At 48.1% G+C, this 16,403-nt stretch overlaps 1 protein-coding gene and 1 pseudogene across 3 annotated transcripts in view; one reads left to right on the forward strand and one right to left on the reverse strand.

Annotated features, from left to right (window-relative positions):
- DNAJC7 (DnaJ heat shock protein family (Hsp40) member C7) overlaps window positions 1–16,403 on the forward strand; it is a 32,553-nt gene that overhangs the window by 13,783 nt on the left and 2,367 nt on the right. For all 3 annotated transcript variants that reach the window (XM_058676017.1, XM_004599099.3, XM_036496140.2), the window contains 11 exons: window positions 2,265–2,353; window positions 2,776–2,900; window positions 4,167–4,280; window positions 5,558–5,632; window positions 9,003–9,121; window positions 10,048–10,201; window positions 10,728–10,892; window positions 11,693–11,784; window positions 14,826–14,899; window positions 15,243–15,389; window positions 15,601–15,753. In XM_058676017.1, the coding sequence (XP_058532000.1) occupies window positions 2,265–2,353; window positions 2,776–2,900; window positions 4,167–4,280; window positions 5,558–5,632; window positions 9,003–9,121; window positions 10,048–10,201; window positions 10,728–10,892; window positions 11,693–11,784; window positions 14,826–14,899; window positions 15,243–15,389; window positions 15,601–15,753 (1,307 nt within the window). The remainder of the gene's footprint in view (window positions 1–2,264; window positions 2,354–2,775; window positions 2,901–4,166; window positions 4,281–5,557; window positions 5,633–9,002; window positions 9,122–10,047; window positions 10,202–10,727; window positions 10,893–11,692; window positions 11,785–14,825; window positions 14,900–15,242; window positions 15,390–15,600; window positions 15,754–16,403) is intronic.
- On the reverse strand, window positions 10,381–10,492 carry LOC118759752 (U2 spliceosomal RNA; annotated as a pseudogene).

Genomic DNA, 16,403 nt, shown 5'->3' on the forward strand with positions numbered 1-16,403 from the left:
GGAATCTACTCACCATTTACCAAAATGAAATGCATTTCTTGGGGGGAGGAAGTCCAGTTCACTAGGTCTTGGATCTTAAAGAGGAAGGAACCCTGTTCTCTAGTTGATGGGAATGTCCATGTCTTATTCCCAGCAGAACAAATGAATTTTTACAGAATGTAGCAATACTTAGAGGTGAGCGTTGGGGAGAAAGCTTGGCATAGTTTAAAGTTTACAAGCTTTGAGATCTGACAGGTTTCAGTCATATTTAGACCTCAGGCAAACTTTGAACCTTCATTCCTTAATTTCCTCTGGGGGGGAGTTGGGGGAGGGGAGAATATCAAAGCTCACTGGAACAGTTGTTTAGAGAGGTGGTTGAGGGCAAGTCCCCATCCTTGGCATTTTCACCAGAAGCCGGTGCTGAACACAGCTCTGTGGAAGGGGCACCTCTCTGGTCAGGGCACTGCGGGCTGGCAGGCTTCCTGTAGCTGACAGTGTCTGTCCCATTTTAGGTGCCTTAGGTCTTCTGGAGGTTTGTGCCATCTTGTCTGCTTGCTGACTAAAGGAGCTAGACCTTGGTTTTGGCCTAAAGTGTTCTGTGGAACTTAGGACATGTCTTTCTTTTTAAAGATTTAGTTATTTTTATTGGAAGGTCAGATTTTCAGAGAGAAGGAGAGACAGAGAGAAAGATCTTCCATTTGCTCATCCACTCCCCAAGGTTTCGCAGTGACTGGAGCTGAGCCAATCCAAAGCCAGGAGCTAGGAGCTTCTTCCTGGTCTCCCATGCGCATGCGGATGCAGGTTCCCAAGGCTTTGGGCTACCTTGACTGCTTTCCCAGGCCACAAGCAGGGAGCTGAATGGGAAGCGGGACTGCCGGGGTATGAGCAGGCAGCTATATGGGATCCCTGCGCGTGCAAGGTGAGGACTTTAGCCACTAGGCTACTGTGTTGGGTCCTGGAATTTAGGACGTTTCTTCACAGCAGTTTGACTTTTGAAATCCAGTTCTGGGAAACCTCATGCTTCAGATTTGTTGGCACATCTGCCCTTAGAGTGGGCTGCTCCTACTTTCTGTCATAGAGCAATGTGCACCTCGTAGAGAGAGCTCAGGTCGTTCATGGTTTGCCGTTATGTTGTCCTGCCGACTTGTCCCTACGGCTGACTTTGGTTCAGCATTGTGACCGTTGGCGTAATAAAGAGAACAAGCAGATTTCTATCCATCCTGAGTCCAATCGGATGGCACTTATGGATCATTTCATTTTCATTCTTTTTTCTTCTGGCACTTCCCATGTTAGTAGGATGCACCAGGACAGTGAGGGAGGATGGGAAGAGAGGATCTGCCTAGGGGAAAACTGGTTAGCATTGCCAGTGTGTATGTAAAACTCATGAGTGAATGGATCACAGATCTTCCCAGCGCTAGTGCCTGTGTGTGAAGCCGTACACTCCCATGCCGTCAGCAGTGTCCAGAGCTGGGACCTTCATCCCCAAGCCAGAGAGCTTTGAACAGGGTTCTTGTTAAGCAGTTGTATGAGTTTGGTATACTTGATAGAAATTGCTGTTCTTTTTAAATACTGTTGATTGGATTATTTGATTCTAGTTACTTGGTCAGGAAGATAATTTCCAATTATATAACATTGTTCCTTTTGGAAAGCACCATTGGTATAATGACACAGTTTCAAAAAATAGATCTTTGGGGTAGAGAAAAAAATGTAATATAACCTACTTGCTGAATGTAAGTTACTGAAAGGATGTCAAAGCATATTTAGGCCAGATCATTATTTATGTATTAATTGATTTGAGAGGCAGGATGAGCTCCTGCACTCATGTTGGAGACCCAGAGTAGGTCCCTGACTCCTGGTTCCAGACTGAACCAGCAAATGGAAAGTTTCACTGTGTCTCTCCTGTGTAGAGAAAGAGAGACAGCAGTTACAATCTAGAAGGAAATAGATAAAGATTGTGTTCCTTTCTGAGTTCAGGGACTGTGTACATTTGTGCTGCAGAAGGATGACTACAGGCACCAGTAGTGGGGCCAGGTAGGCACCATGAAAGGAGTTCCCTTGACTTAGTTTGAATGCACCTACATGACAAGAAATAGCATCTGAGGAACTTGAATTCTTGCCGAGCAATTCCTTTTGGCCCCTCTCAGCCTACTGAACAAATGGAGATACTTTGAGGTGTTGGCTGACCCCCTAGCTCTGTTGCAGGGGTTCTAGACCAAAGGTTGCTCCCCTGACCTGGCCTGGATTTCCCCTTTTGTATAGTAACTTGGTTTCACTTTCTTTTTCAGAGAAGCAGAGTCTTTCAAGGAACAAGGAAATGCATACTATGCCAAGAAGGATTATAATGAGGCTTATAACTACTATACAAAAGCCATAGGTAAGAAGAACCTGCTGCTAGAAAATATTTCGCAAAATAGCTCCCCTCTTAGACATAGCCCTTCCAAAAAAAGGGGGGGGGTGTATCCTTTTGCTTAATGAAGGATACTGTTGCTGTGTTAACTCTTCCAGCCTTAGTGGTCTCATGAGGGGTCACTTGAAACAGTTCATTAGAAATAGCCTGCCCTTGCCCCCTGAAAGGGAAACAGGAACCTGGAAAGCTATAACTTGTTTCCTCTTAAGGTCGCTTGTTCCACCAGTGCTGCTTGCACAGGTGGTGGTGTGTCCATGTCAGCTTCGTCCACTGAGGGTGTGTCAGCATCCTTAGCTTTGATGCATTTGACATGCCTGAGAAGGGAAATGGCCCCTCACTTCTAAAAGTCAATCCACGTTTCAGTTTTATTTTACATTTTTTTCCCACAGATATGTGTCCTAAGAACGCCAGCTATTATGGCAACCGAGCAGCGACGTTGATGATGCTCGGGAGGTTCCGGGAAGCTCTTGGAGATGCCCAGCAGTCAGTGCGGCTGGATGACAGCTTCGTCCGGGTGTGTGCCCGCGCCTTGAGGAAGGCTGGCCTGCCACAGTACAGTTCCTCCAGCCGGGTTCCTTACTCATAACGCTGTTGACATTTGAGGCCACATTATTCTTTTCACTGGAATTATTTATTTACTGCAGAGGTAGAGAGATGGACAATGAATGGGAGCACCCACTTGCTGATTTGCTCCCAAATGCTTGCCCAGGGCTGGGCCAGGCTGAAGCCAAGAGCCACAAACTCAATTCAGGGTTCCCATGTGAGGAGAGGCTGTTTGCCTCCCAGCGTATTTTTTTTTTTAAGAATTATTTATTTTTATTGCAAAGTCAGGTATATACAGAGGAGGAAAGACAGAGAGGAAGATCTTCCATCCATTGATTCACTCCCCAACTGGCCACAATGGCCGGTGCTACGCCGATCCAAATCCATTAGCCCAGATCCTCTTCCAGGTCTCCCTGCCGGTGCAGGGTCCCAAGCTTTGGGCCATCCTTGACTGATTTCCCAGGCCACAAGCAGGGAGCTGGATGGGAAGGTGGAGCTGCCAGGATTAGACCCGGAGACCATATGGGATCCTGGGCACATTCAAGGCGAGGACTTTAGCCGCTAGGCCAAGCACTGGGCCCAGCATATGTATTTTTATTTGTTGAATTTTCATTTATTTGTAAGAGAGAAATATTGCTTGACTGATTGATTCATCTTCTGTCTACTAACTAGTTCATTCTCCAAAAGCCTTTAGCTGGCACAACCCAGCCAGGCTGATGCAGGAGCTAAGAATGCATACTGGTTTTGTATATGGTTGGCAGGAGCCCAAGTGCTCAAGCCATTACCTGTTACCTCTGGCAAGCACCTGAACCTGGAAGCAGAACCAGGACTTAAACCCAAGCACTCTGACAGGGAACTGGGTGTTGCAAATGCCATTGTGTCTGCTGTACCAGAATGTCTGCCCCACTGTAGGCATTAACACGAAGCCGGACTCTGGAGTAGGGTCAAGACTTGAACTCGCTAGTGTGGGATGTGGGATTGTTCACTGCTAGACCAAATGCCTAACCTCAGATAATCCTTGTAGGGGACATTTAACCTCCGAGTGACAGTAGCATGCCCTCTCCCCAGATGTGACAACCTGCAGTGTCTCCTAACATTATTAAATATTTGTCCCAAGTCAGAAGTCACTTTGCTCCCCCTTTGCATCCCAGGTTGGTTTGTGCAGGTCTTCATTGCTGCTGCTGATCTCTGCTTGGCCAGTCATGCTCCTACTCTTCCCTCTTCATATTTCTTCTAGGGTCATCTACGAGAAGGCAAGTGTCACCTCTCACTAGGAAATGCCATGGCAGCATGTCGCAGTTTCCAGAGAGCCCTAGAACTGGATCACAAAAACGCACAAGCACAGCAGGAGGTAAGGTCTGCCCTTGTTAGTGTCTGGAGTAGCAGGGTCCTGTGGGGCAGAGGCAAGACTGAAGTCAGAACCAAGATCAGTCCTTCCCTGACCATCCGCCACAGCTGGGGGGTTCAGGCAGGTCTGGGGTCTAGCTGAGCCCCAGCCTCCTTCTGTGGCAGCTGAGTTTAAGTATGAGGTGTTTCCGAAAATCTGAAAATTGAAAGTTGCCACCAATTTAACCAGAATTTTGAATTTACTAAAATTTTTTAACCTTATCCAAATTAGCTCCTTGAAGCACCCTACTTGCTCAGCTGTCTCAGAAACATTAGTTTCTCTACTTTATACTCAGAATCTAGTTGGTCTATTCTTCAGTGTTTATGTTAAGCTTAAACCCTGTCAGTGCCTGCCTTTTATTTTTGCATATGTTAAGGCGTGACTGTTGAATTCCTAAGGGTGAAGTCTTGGCCCCAGCTTTCCGGTTAAAGAATCTTGGCTGGGGGCCCGGCAGCATGGCCTAGTGGCTAAGGTCCTCGCCTTGAACGCCCCGAGATCCCATATGGGCGCCGGTTCTAATCCCAGCAGCTCCACTTCCCATCCAGCTCCCTGCTTGTGGCCTGGGAAAGTAGTCAAGGACGGCCCAATGCATTGGGACCCTGCACCGGCAGGGAGACCTGGAAGAGGTTCCAGGTCCCCGGCTTTGGATCGGCGCGTACCGGCCCGTTGCGGCTCACTTGGGGAGTGAATCATTGGACGAAAGATCTTCCTCTCTGTCCCTCCTCCTCTCTGTGTATCTGACTTTGTAATAAAAAAAAAAAATCTAAAAAAAAATTATTTAAAAAAAAAAGAATCTTGGCTGTATCTTCATCAACTCAATTTATGAAACTCCATGGTCCTGATTTTTTGTTTTTTTGAAACTTATTTTTGTTAATCTGAAAGACAGAGTTATAGTGAGAAAGACAGAAAGAGACACAGAGAGATTTTCTATTTGCTAGTTCACTTCCCAAATAACTTCAACAGCCAGGATTTGGCCAGGCTGAAGTTGGGACCCTGGGACTCCATCTGGGTCTCCCGTTGAACGCAGGGCCCAGGCACGTGGTCCATCTTCTGATGCTTCTCCAGGTGCAGCTGCAGGGAGCTGGATCAGAAGTGGAGCAACCACAACACAGGTGACAGCTTAGTCCACTATGTCACAGCACTGGGTCTCCAAACCAAGTTCTGCAAAGCTTTGTTGATTTTTGTGATTATTCAATTTATGGCATCAGTAAAACTTTCTCACATGTGATTCTCTGGTGCAGTTCAAAAATGCTAACGCAGTCATGGAATATGAGAAGATAGCTGAAATGGATTTCGAGAAGCGGGACTTTCGGAAGGTAAGGTAGAACCACAGGCCGACCCCACCTGCCCTTTCCCTGCTATGGGAGTGTGTGTGTGGGTACACACGCGCCAGTAACCAAGCAGTGGAGAAGAGTGAATTATCACTCGTTGGGTTCTTAACTTCTTTGTTCTTATTTAAATGTGGGAGAGAGATGAAGTACTTCTTTTAATTACATTTAGCTTTATGATAAAAAGTCAAATGTATCTGTTACTTGAATTTATTTCCATTGTTGATGTGATATCATAGTGCATTGGTTAAAAGGAAAAGCCAAATGAAATTAAAAATCCAAATGGATTTGGACAGTCCATTTTTATTTGAAAGATGAGAATTAACTTTAATTCCTGCTGTATGTGAGAAAAAGTTATAAGTCAAAAATAGTACTTGCAGTTTGTCATTGTCACATTTTGGTGTTAGATTATCCTGAAACGTTAAGACTGTGTGATCGTTCTTTGAGGGTTTACATGTTAGGGGGGTTGACACATCTGAAGCACAGGGAAGGTGTAAAGTTCTAGACGTTTCTAGAAATCTAGAACCTGTAGACCTTAGGATTGACTTGACTTCTAGCTCCCATCCTTTGGTAGTGGTATTCAGCCTTTCACAAGAGGATGGAGCTGGCCCCAAAAGGTTATCAAAACATGGATGAGGAAGAGGCTCTCAGGGTCACTTACAGAAGTTTGTGAGTAGCGTCGGCAGGAGGAAGTTGTCCTTCTGTGTGGGAATTTCCGTAGCAGGTGTTCCATGAACGTCTGATGGAAGGGTGTAGTTAAGAGTCACTCTGGACGCACACTATGGGCTTTTCCTTGGTAATGATACATCTGAGCATTGATGATGCACAGTGCTGGCATTAACTTATTAGCATCCCTCCTCTGTGCATTGACTTTAATAATCACAGTGTCATTGTAGTGTGATTCATAAGTTTGTTTTGTTTGGCTTTTGTGCGTGTGTTTGGAAAGCAGTTCTGCCTGCTGTCACGTTTTCTGGAATTTACATAGGCAAAAGCTTTGTCTCCAAAGGCGGTCTTCTGGGTTTCTTTTCTCTCTTGCCTACTCTGGAGCCAGAATTCTGAGTTTGTGACAGAATCCTCTGTTTGTGATATCCCAGCCCCCCCACTGTGGCTCATGGTGATGTCACAAATGAAGAATTATCCTGGCAGGGGAAACAGATGAACTTGGAAGAAACAAAGATCTTCTTTGCCTGCAGCTGTCCCTAGTGAGGCCAGGGGAGGTGGGGGTGGAGGGGAAGTATTGAGCCTCGCGCTGGCCAGCGCTGCCCACCGTGGGCAGAGGCGGCTCAGCAGGGAGTGTCACCCTGGGAGGGCCGCAGCCTGGGGCCACCCATGGCTTGCTAACTGCTGCTCCTCCCACTGACTTCCATGGGGGGGCAACATTTGGCACCACACTGCACAATGCCCAAATTCCATGATTGTCCTTGCTGTTTGAACCCTTCCAGAAAGTATTCTCAAGGGAACATCTCGTGGTTTACCTATTTTCCCCCATTTTTGTTATTTTAATTTTGGCCTTTCAGTGATGAGTGTCCCATTAAACTTACCCATCGGCTGCCCAGTTCGCGCTCTCACTATTCTTGTGTCTTATATTTTCTTCTGCAGTTTTGGTTCACATACATGAAGTGCAGGTCCTAACATTTCTTCCTCACGTGTGAAAGAAAGTACACGCCTTGCCAGTCTGTGCTTCGGTATCCTCCCACAGGGAGGCTCTGGCTAGTTAGAACTCCATAGCACTCCGCTGGGGACTGTCAGCCCTGCCTAGCAGGCCTCCTGTCCTTAAGTGCTCAGCCTTCATTTCCTTCTGATTCCCATGACCAGATTCTTGGAGGGAGTTAAAGCCCTTTAACTCCAGACTTCTCATTTGAGTTAACTTTTTGAAGATTCACTAATCTTTATTGGAAAGGCAGATTTATAGAGAAGGAGATAACAGAAAAATCCTGCATCCACTGGTTGACTCCCCAAGTGGCCACAGTGGCCAGAACTGAACCGATTCAGAGGCAAGAGCCTCTTCCGGGTCTCCCACGTGGATGTAGGGTCCCAAGGCTTTGGGCCGTCCTCCACTGCTTTCCCAGGCCACAAGCAGGGAGCTGGGTAGGAAGTGGAGCAGCTGGGACACAAACCAGCACCTGTATAGGATCCTGGCATGTGCAAGGTGAGGATTTAGCTACTGAGCTATTGTGCTGAGCCCTAATTTTTTAAAAAAGGATTTATTAGTCATTTAGAAGGCAAAGTCACAAAAGAGTTGGAGAGAAGGCAAGACAGACCTTCATCTGTTGGTTCACTCCCCAAGTAGCTACTGCAGTTAGAACCATGCCAGGTGCCTGGGGTTTCTTCAGGTCTCTCATGTGGGTACAGGAGCCCAAGCACTTGGTCCATTCTGGGCTACTTTCCCAGGTATATTAGGGAGTTAGATTGAAAGAGGAGCAGCCAGGACACGAACTGGCGTACCCATGTGAAATGCCAGTACAGCAGGTGACATCTGTACATGCTATGCCACAGCACAAGCCTGAGGGGTTTTGTTTGTTTGGTTTTTGTCAGGTTTTTTTGTATGTTTTATTTTTTGGCTCATTTGAAAGGCAATAATAGAGAGGGAGAGACAGAGAAAAGACTGTCCAATCCACTGGTTCAAACTGCAGGTGGCCACAATGGTCAGGAGTGGTCCAGGTCTCCCACGTGTGTGGCAGGGAGCTGGGTTGAAAGCAAAGCAACTGGGACTTGAGCTGGCACTGTGATAAGGATGCTGGTACCCACAAGCAGTGGCTTAACTTGTTGTACCACAACACAAACCCATAATTAATTATTCCTGAGGTGAATCTGATTTAGCAGGGATCTCAGCAATAGCAGCAAAACTGAAAATGAAAACAAACTTCTGGAGAGAGAAAATGGGAATGCCCCATCAGTGTAGTGTATGTTGTGTGTGTCTTAAGCTTTGTGTAAGAGCATGTTGAGAAAAGTAATCTGACACAACCCATTTGAATCCATTTAAAATGGGCAGTTTCTGTACTAAAAGCTACTTGGAAAGGGGCCGCCTGTGTGCACTCAGACGTGAGGTTCTTGGCATCGGGAAGGAAGAAACTGAGCAATTTGAGAAATGCAGGAGCAGTGACTCTGCTGTTCCTTGTTTTGCTTACTGGACTGTCATGATGGGTTATGCAAAGTAGCAGATAACGAATTTGTGAGAAGAAGGTGAGTTTTAATCTAACAAATTTACTATGTTTTTGTGCTTAGATTTTATTTTCCTACTCCAACAGTGAACCCAAAGAGTTTGTTTGAACTTTAGCTCTGTGACTGTCCAAACTAAAGTGGCGACATCTCTCAAGTCTTAAAATGAAGCATCATCTTTCTTGTCTTCCTCCCCCAGGTGGTTTTCTGCATGGACCGCGCCCTGGAATTTGCCCCTGCCTGCCATCGCTTCAAAATCCTCAAAGCAGAATGTTTAGCAATGCTGGGTCGCTATCCAGAAGCGCAGTCCGTGGCCAGGTATGTGCTAGATCGGTTCTGTGTTGAACGGGCAGGTTCTGCTGCACAGTGTGGTCCTATGGGTAGGTCAGTGGGGGCTGATGAGGCCTTCTTGAAAGGTAAGGCCAAAAATGAGACCACATTTGAAAACCCACAGCATATATGAGTAGAATTGTGGCAAATACTTGGGTTGTGTAGGAGGGAACAGGCTAGGTGAATTTTGGGGATATTACTTGAAGTTTTTTGTTTGTATATTTTACCTTTAGTCCTTTTACTTCCATTCCAGGCTTGGCCAGCTTTGTCAGGGACTATATTGTAAATATTTCTACCTTTGCAGGCTGCTTAGCACTGCCATTGTAATGCCGAAACAGCCATAGATAATAGGAGTGGCTGTGGCTGTATTTCTTTTCTTAAGATTTATTATTTTTATTGAAAAGGCAGTTACACAGAGGAGGAGAGACAGAGAGGAAGATCTTCTGTCCGATGATTCACTTCCCTAGCGGCCGCAACGGCTGGAGCTGAGCCATTCTGAAGCCAGAAACCGCTTCCAGGTCTCCCACCTGGGTGCAAGGTCCCAAGGCTGTGGACCGTCCTTGACTGCCTTCCCAGGCCACAAGCAGAGAGCTGGATGGGAAGCGGGGCTGCCAGGATTAGAACCGGTGCCCATATGGGATCCCGGGGCTTTCATGACGAGGTTTTAGCCCTTACGCTATCACGCTGGGCCCTATGGTTTAGTTACCAAAACCAGTGACATGATGTAGCCTTGTCAGTGGTGATTGAACACCTCTTGCTGGGAGCTGTAAGATGAGTATGGATGATTTATTTGAGGAAGACTATGGAAAAGTTCTTTTAACTGTCTGCCTTCAGAGACTACATGGTCAAGGGGAAAAGCTGGCCGCACGTGGTAGCGGTTGTGGTGTGGACATTCCCCTTTCTGGCTTTTGCAGTGACATTTTACGAGTAGATTCCACCAACGCGGATGCGCTCTATGTTCGTGGTCTTTGCCTTTATTATGAAGATTGCATTGAGAAGGCGGTTCAGTTTTTTGTGCAGGCTCTCAGGATGGCTCCTGACCACGAGAAAGCCTGCATTGCCTGCAGAGTAAGTTCCAGACACCAGATCTGGGTGGGAAGGAAGGAAGCTTCCTTTTCGGTGGAAGGTTTTAGAATCATGAAGGAAGTGATTGCTGTTCTTTGCATTTGCAAGGATGCCTCATCCTTTTACTTTGGTTTATCTAAAGGTAAATGTCATCATGTTCAATCAACTCCTTTTACTATCGGAGTGAGTTGGTTTTTGGTTTTGCTTTTTCCCTCCTTCATGAAGAAAAGATAGTTATGCTTCCCTAGGGAATAGATACTACACTTGATCTTAGCCAAAAGGCCGAGAAGTGATTCCCCCTATGGAATAGAGGCAAACCCTGGGGAGCAGGGCAGGCCTGTCAGTAGCTTGTCAGTCTTGGTTTCCCTACCCACCCCAGGAAGCACCTGCGAATCACATACTGGGTGGAGTGGGGAGCTGCTGTGTGATGCCAAACTGCTTGAGAAAAAAAAAAAAAAGATGATAATTGAAGTAGATTCTGACCTCTCAGTACAGTGACCTGAGACTCACCACTTGCTTTTCTCTGTAGAATGCCAAAGCTCTTAAAGCAAAGAAAGAAGATGGGAATAAAGCATTTAAGGAAGGAAATTACAAGCTAGCACATGAACTGTACACAGAAGCCCTGGGGATAGACCCCAACAATATCAAAACAAATGCTAAACTCTACTGTAATCGGGGTACAGTTAATTCCAAGGTAAGCGCTTGGGGCCCATGGAGATGCTTTTAAGGGTCATCAAAGGGGTCTGCCCAAGCAGAGTAAACCAGAGGCAGCAGGGAAGGTGGTTTGGGGAAAGTTGTATCTCAGCTTATTATGGACTGCTCTCTGCAGGCGCTCACCTCTCCTGTGCAGTTAGAATCCTGTGAGGGTCACAGTGAGAAAGGCTGTTCTTCCTGTTGTTCCCCAAGGTCCTTTTCCTGCAGGAAAAGGACCCTGGGGGTTTTGCGATGACTTTAAGCAAGTGAAACTGCTGCTTTTTGCTTGCACAAGAGATTATTTTTGCTTTAGGAGTGATTTGAAGCAAACTGTAAGAAGCAGTCCAGATTTTTGTATCTACCTTACCTGATGCTTACTGTGCACAGCCCCTTGAGTGCTTCTGAGGTCTACACACTGTAAGCAGTAAAGAACAGGCCCCTGCCCTCTCAGGGTGCTGGCTAAACAACAGTCCCTGTCGTTGTGAGTCCTGTGGTGATCTCTGCAAGGGTGGAAGGCAGGAGACCACCCGTACGTAGCATTTCCATGTTTCGATTGGGCACTAACATGGAACAGGAAGTGGTTGCCCTCTGAGATGAAGATGTCTTGCGTCACATGGAAAACATTTCAGTTCTGACTCTGGTGTCCTTAGCCCAGTGAGCTGTTGACTTTCTTTGCAACCCGCTAGACGGTTCAGAGGCAGGCGTGAGTGCCACACTTAGAATTTGGAAGCCATGGTCCCAGCTTCTGGGCTCCCTGAATCACCTGAGATGTGAAGTGTGACTGCTCTCTCTCTCCTGAAGCTTAGGAAACTAGATGATGCAATAGAAGACTGCACAAATGCAGTGAAGCTCGACGACACTTACATAAAAGCCTACTTGAGAAGAGCTCAGTGGTGAGTGCCTCCCGCGGGCAGGGGGAGAGGGGGGCCGCTGGCCTGCCAGGGGAGCCGCGCTGTGGATGACGGAGCAGACCCAGGGATGTTGTGAGGTCATTTGGTCCTTCCCCCTGCCTCTAGGTGGGATTGTTCCAGCCCTAGACTATCTTTATAGACCTCCAGCGGAGGAGATTGCACAGCTCCCTCAGTCTCCCATGCCTGTGTCTAACGCCCCTCACGGTCAGTAAGTTTCCTCTGATGCCTGACCCAAATTCCTTTTGTTAAAGTTTTCACCCATTGCCTTTGGAGATTCTGTGTTATGTTGTACACTTTTGCTCTAACGTGGCACAGTGCTTGGCACAGGGGTGCTCACTCTGGACGTATCTCTTGGATGGATGGACGGTGCTTGGATGAGAAAAATACAGATCCTCTCCAGGCCATTGAAGGATTGGACTTAGCTTGCTTGTCGTGGGAGAGGGAAGAGTCTCGTGAGGGTTAGATGGTGTGGAATCCAGCTCAGCCTCTCAGGAGGACGAGGAGGTCCTCAGCCAGGTGGTCTGGCTTTGAGAGGGCTTCCTGTCTGACAGGGTGTTGTGCCCACTCTGAGGGCCATGGTGCTCATCTTACCCTAGAACACACAGACATGTTCCTTGGGAGGAAGGACTTGGGAAAACCTCAGTCAGACATCCAGCTGTTCTTATTCCAGATTACTCCTCAGGCAGAGAAATTCCAGTTTTTAAACTTCCAGAAGGAAGATATACTTCTTGTCTGACAGTCTCCCATCCCCTGCTCTGTTCTTACTGTTTTGTCCCCAAAACAGATTCTGGGACTGATGCCTGCTGAGCCCTGGGAGTGGATGTGCTAGGTCTCCATCAGGGTGTGGTGGCGGTTGGGGACCACATCCCACCACAGCTTTCCTTGGACTGTCCTTTAGAGGAAACCACTTTTGTCCATGATGCTTTTTTTTTTTTAAGGTTTATTTTTTATTTACTTGAAAGGTAGAGTTACGGAAGAGGAAAACACACAAGGAGATCTTCATCTGCTGGTTCATTCACTCTCCCAAATGGCTACAATGGCAAGGGCTGCACCAGGCCGAAGCTAGGAGCCAGGAGATTCTTCTGGTCTGCTGTATGTGTGCAGAGGCTCAAGGACTTGGGCCGTCTTCCACTGATTTCTCTGGTACCTTAGCAGAGAGCTGAATCCAGAGTGGAACAGCCAGAGCTCAGACTGGTGCCAGCATCACACTTCACGTACTCTGCCACTACATTGGACTCCATGATGCTGCTGCTGCTGCTTTGTTTTTGTTTTTTAATGAATTTCTAAGTAGCTAAGTATGTCCAACACCAATACTTATACAAAGTTATAGATTGTGTGAGAAAGTTGCCATTAATCTGGCCTAGAAGCAAAGCTTTGATGGACAGGAGTCCACCTTAGCAGTTAATGACTGAAACTCGCAGGTGCAAAATGCTGCTTTCTAGCAGGTCTTCTCTGCCATCTTGTCTGATAGTGGGGGCGGGGCTGGGGGGCATTGTGCTCTGTCAGGTCAGTGGACTCTGTAGGGATGGAGCAGGGAACAGAGGGAACAGGAAGTTCTTGTTGGGGGATGATGGGATACAGGGCTAGTTCCTTCATGTTTGTTGACAGTAAATAAAAATCTGGGGTTGCTTTGATCTAAAAACCGCTTTTCTGGAAACAATTCTCCTTGGCTCTGGTTTTGAGACCTCACCTCAGGGACCCTCCTCACCTTAGCACAGTCCCCTCTGGCAGCTGAGACAAGGCCCCCACCCCAACTCCCCCAGGTTGTCTTGGGCCGGAGCCCTTGCAGAGAGCTGCCCACTGCCCTTGTCTGCCTCGGCTTACCCCTGAAGTCGGGGAGAGACCGTGTGCTTACAGCATCTTCTGCCGTGGGCTAGAGGAATTTATGATGGAAGGATCTCTAATGTCAGGTGTGAAGAACAAGTGCACAGCACTCAGTCCCTCCCGTGGGGCGGGGCAGGGGGGCGGGAAAGTTCATCAGGCCTAGCCTCGGGCTACACTCAAGGTTGTAAGTTACCAGTTCACTTTTACTTTCACTTCAAATTTGATCTTAGTTCATTCTGTGAGTGATTCTCTGAGCTCCTAGCAGCAGCATTGGTGTTGTGTCCTAAATGGAGGTGTGGGTCAAAAACTTAGATGGCTACTATGTTGGGCTTCTCTCTCACCAGCCAACAATAGCACTGTCCCTGCCCAGGCCTGTACTGCTGTTGGGAATCTAATGACCTGTAGCGGCTGTGTGATCATTGGGGGCCCCATGGTGTAGCAGGTAGCCATGCTGCACTCTCTTCCCACTCCCAGCTGATAGAGTCTGCTTAACTGGTAGGCCAGTCATAGCACCAGCAGTCTTACCAGCACACAGAAGATGCCACTTGCTTCCATGGAAGAGGCACTTAACTGGCCTGGCAGTCACCCTGGCCAAATGGGTGTGTCCCAGCCCAGATCAGGGGCCTCCTCCTCGTCTTCCTAAAATAGAAGCAGCCCGGCGTTTAGAATCTCCCTTCCTTTCTTTCACCTCAGGTGAATTGGTCTCAAAGGAAGTGTTTGCCGCTCGCCACTGCCTTAGGTGACACATCTAGTGGCTCACTAACCCCACTTCACTGGGTTGGGGCTTGCTGGCCCTGCATGGTTTTGGCATTGTAGGTTTTGGGGCTCTTTCATGAGGGTTTCCCTCCCATGATAGGTGTTTTTCCATTTGTGTTTCAATGCTGGTAATCAAGTAGGGGCCTTCCCTCTGCCAGGGCCTTCCAGGATGCCTCTCATAGCGCTGTTGAAAGCAGCTGGGTTATTTCCCACTCAGCAGAGCGTCCTTTAGCTGCTGGGTGCAAGCAAGTGTCGGAAGCCATCTCTCTTTCGTTGAGGAACTCTGAGCTGATTTTCTCCTGTGCGCCACGTGGAAGCCCTCTTCTCCAAAACCTCTTCCCCAAAATGTGTGTCTCTTGCTTGAGCCGTGCCTCCTCTCCAGTGAGCCTGAGACCAGTGCTGGGCCCGCCTGAGCACCATGTTGTCTTGTATTTCCTCCGCAGTTACACAGACACGGAACAGTACGAGGAAGCAGTTCGGGACTACGAGAAGGTGTACCAGACGGAAAAAACAAAAGGTAAAGGAGGCATGGGGTGTCGTTTCTCGGGGACAGTGTGGTCCTGCATGTAAGCACTGACGTGTAACAGAGATTGGGCTGAACCTGGAGTTTCCGTTTGGCCACTGGCCAGGAGCAAGTGAGCTAGAGGGTGCGTCAGGACACAAAGGACTGTGTTCTGACCCCAGGGCCTCCCGGGTACTTTCACTTCTTGTCCTGTGCCATGAGGCTGATGTGAGGAACCCAGACACTGAGTGCCCCTGGTGTGGGGAACCAGGCTTGGCACTCCTGTGGTTCCAGGAGGTGACCCAGCAGGAGGAACTAGAATCAGATGGTTCCATTGATGCTGGGTGTCTCCCTCTAGAACACAAACAGCTCCTCAAAAATGCACAGATGGAATTGAAGAGGAGTAAGAGGAAAGATTACTACAAGATTTTGGGCGTGGACAAGAACGCTTCTGAGGATGAAATCAAGAAAGCTTACCGGAAGCGGGCTTTGATGCACCATCCAGGTAGAGCTGGGAAGACTCAGTGGGAAGAATGCACAGTCGGACCCAGGGCTGAAGCCTTGGAGAGCAGCTGCTGCTGGGAATAAGATGGTAGTGGGTTCTCTCCCTGACAACTTCCGAGAAGTTCGAGCTTCCAAAATCAGCATCTTACACTCTTGATCTTCAACTTTGTTTACTTGAGGCTCTTTTGTGTCTTCTGCTGCTGCCTTTTTAGATCGGCACAGTGGAGCCAGTGCTGAGGTCCAGAAAGAAGAGGAGAAAAAGTTTAAGGAAGTTGGAGAGGCCTTCACCATCCTCTCTGATCCCAAGAAAAAGACGCGCTATGACAGCGGCCAGGACCTGGATGAGGAGGGCATGAACATGGCTGGTGAGTTGCTCAGGGCGGCCTGGGTCACTGTGGTGGCTATGGAACGCTGGAGCTTTTTCTGAAGACATTCCAGGAGGAGGGCTGTGTGTCACCAGCCAGGGCCTCTGGGACATGTGCCAAGCCTCTTCATGCGTGTCTGTAGGGCATAAGGCACTAGAGGTAACAGTAACAGCTCCTTTCCCCAAGCTCCAGGAGCCCAAGGTTAGGGGCTTGCCAGCTCGAACACCTAGGTTCAGTTTGATCCATGATCTCAACAGGGTTATAGGCAGTTCAGTCAAAGCAGTACTGTCAGCGAAGGCAGCTGTACAGGGGAAGCACCAGCAGCAGCAGACTTGGAAGGGCCTGAAAGCACGGTGCTGGGAGACCGCAGGGCTAGGGCACTAGAGGCAGGTGAGAGATGAGGCCAGCGAGTCACTTGGAGGCTTCAGAGCTAGGGTGTTAAGGAATGTGGGTTTCTTCTTGTTAGCTGAGCCTTCTAACGATTGTTGACTATTGGGGGTCATGCTCGAAGCCCTTGTAGATTAACATTTCCCCCAAAGGCTCAGATTGGCATGCAGGGAGGGCCACTGCTGCCAGTGCTACTGCCCACCGAGGGCTCGCTCAGTCACAAAGGCCCCGAGCTGTGTGTGGTCACGTGCACATCATCAGTT

This window comes from Ochotona princeps, chromosome 17 (genome assembly GCF_030435755.1).
Source record: "Ochotona princeps isolate mOchPri1 chromosome 17, mOchPri1.hap1, whole genome shotgun sequence".
NCBI classification, from domain to species: domain Eukaryota; kingdom Metazoa; phylum Chordata; class Mammalia; order Lagomorpha; family Ochotonidae; genus Ochotona; species Ochotona princeps.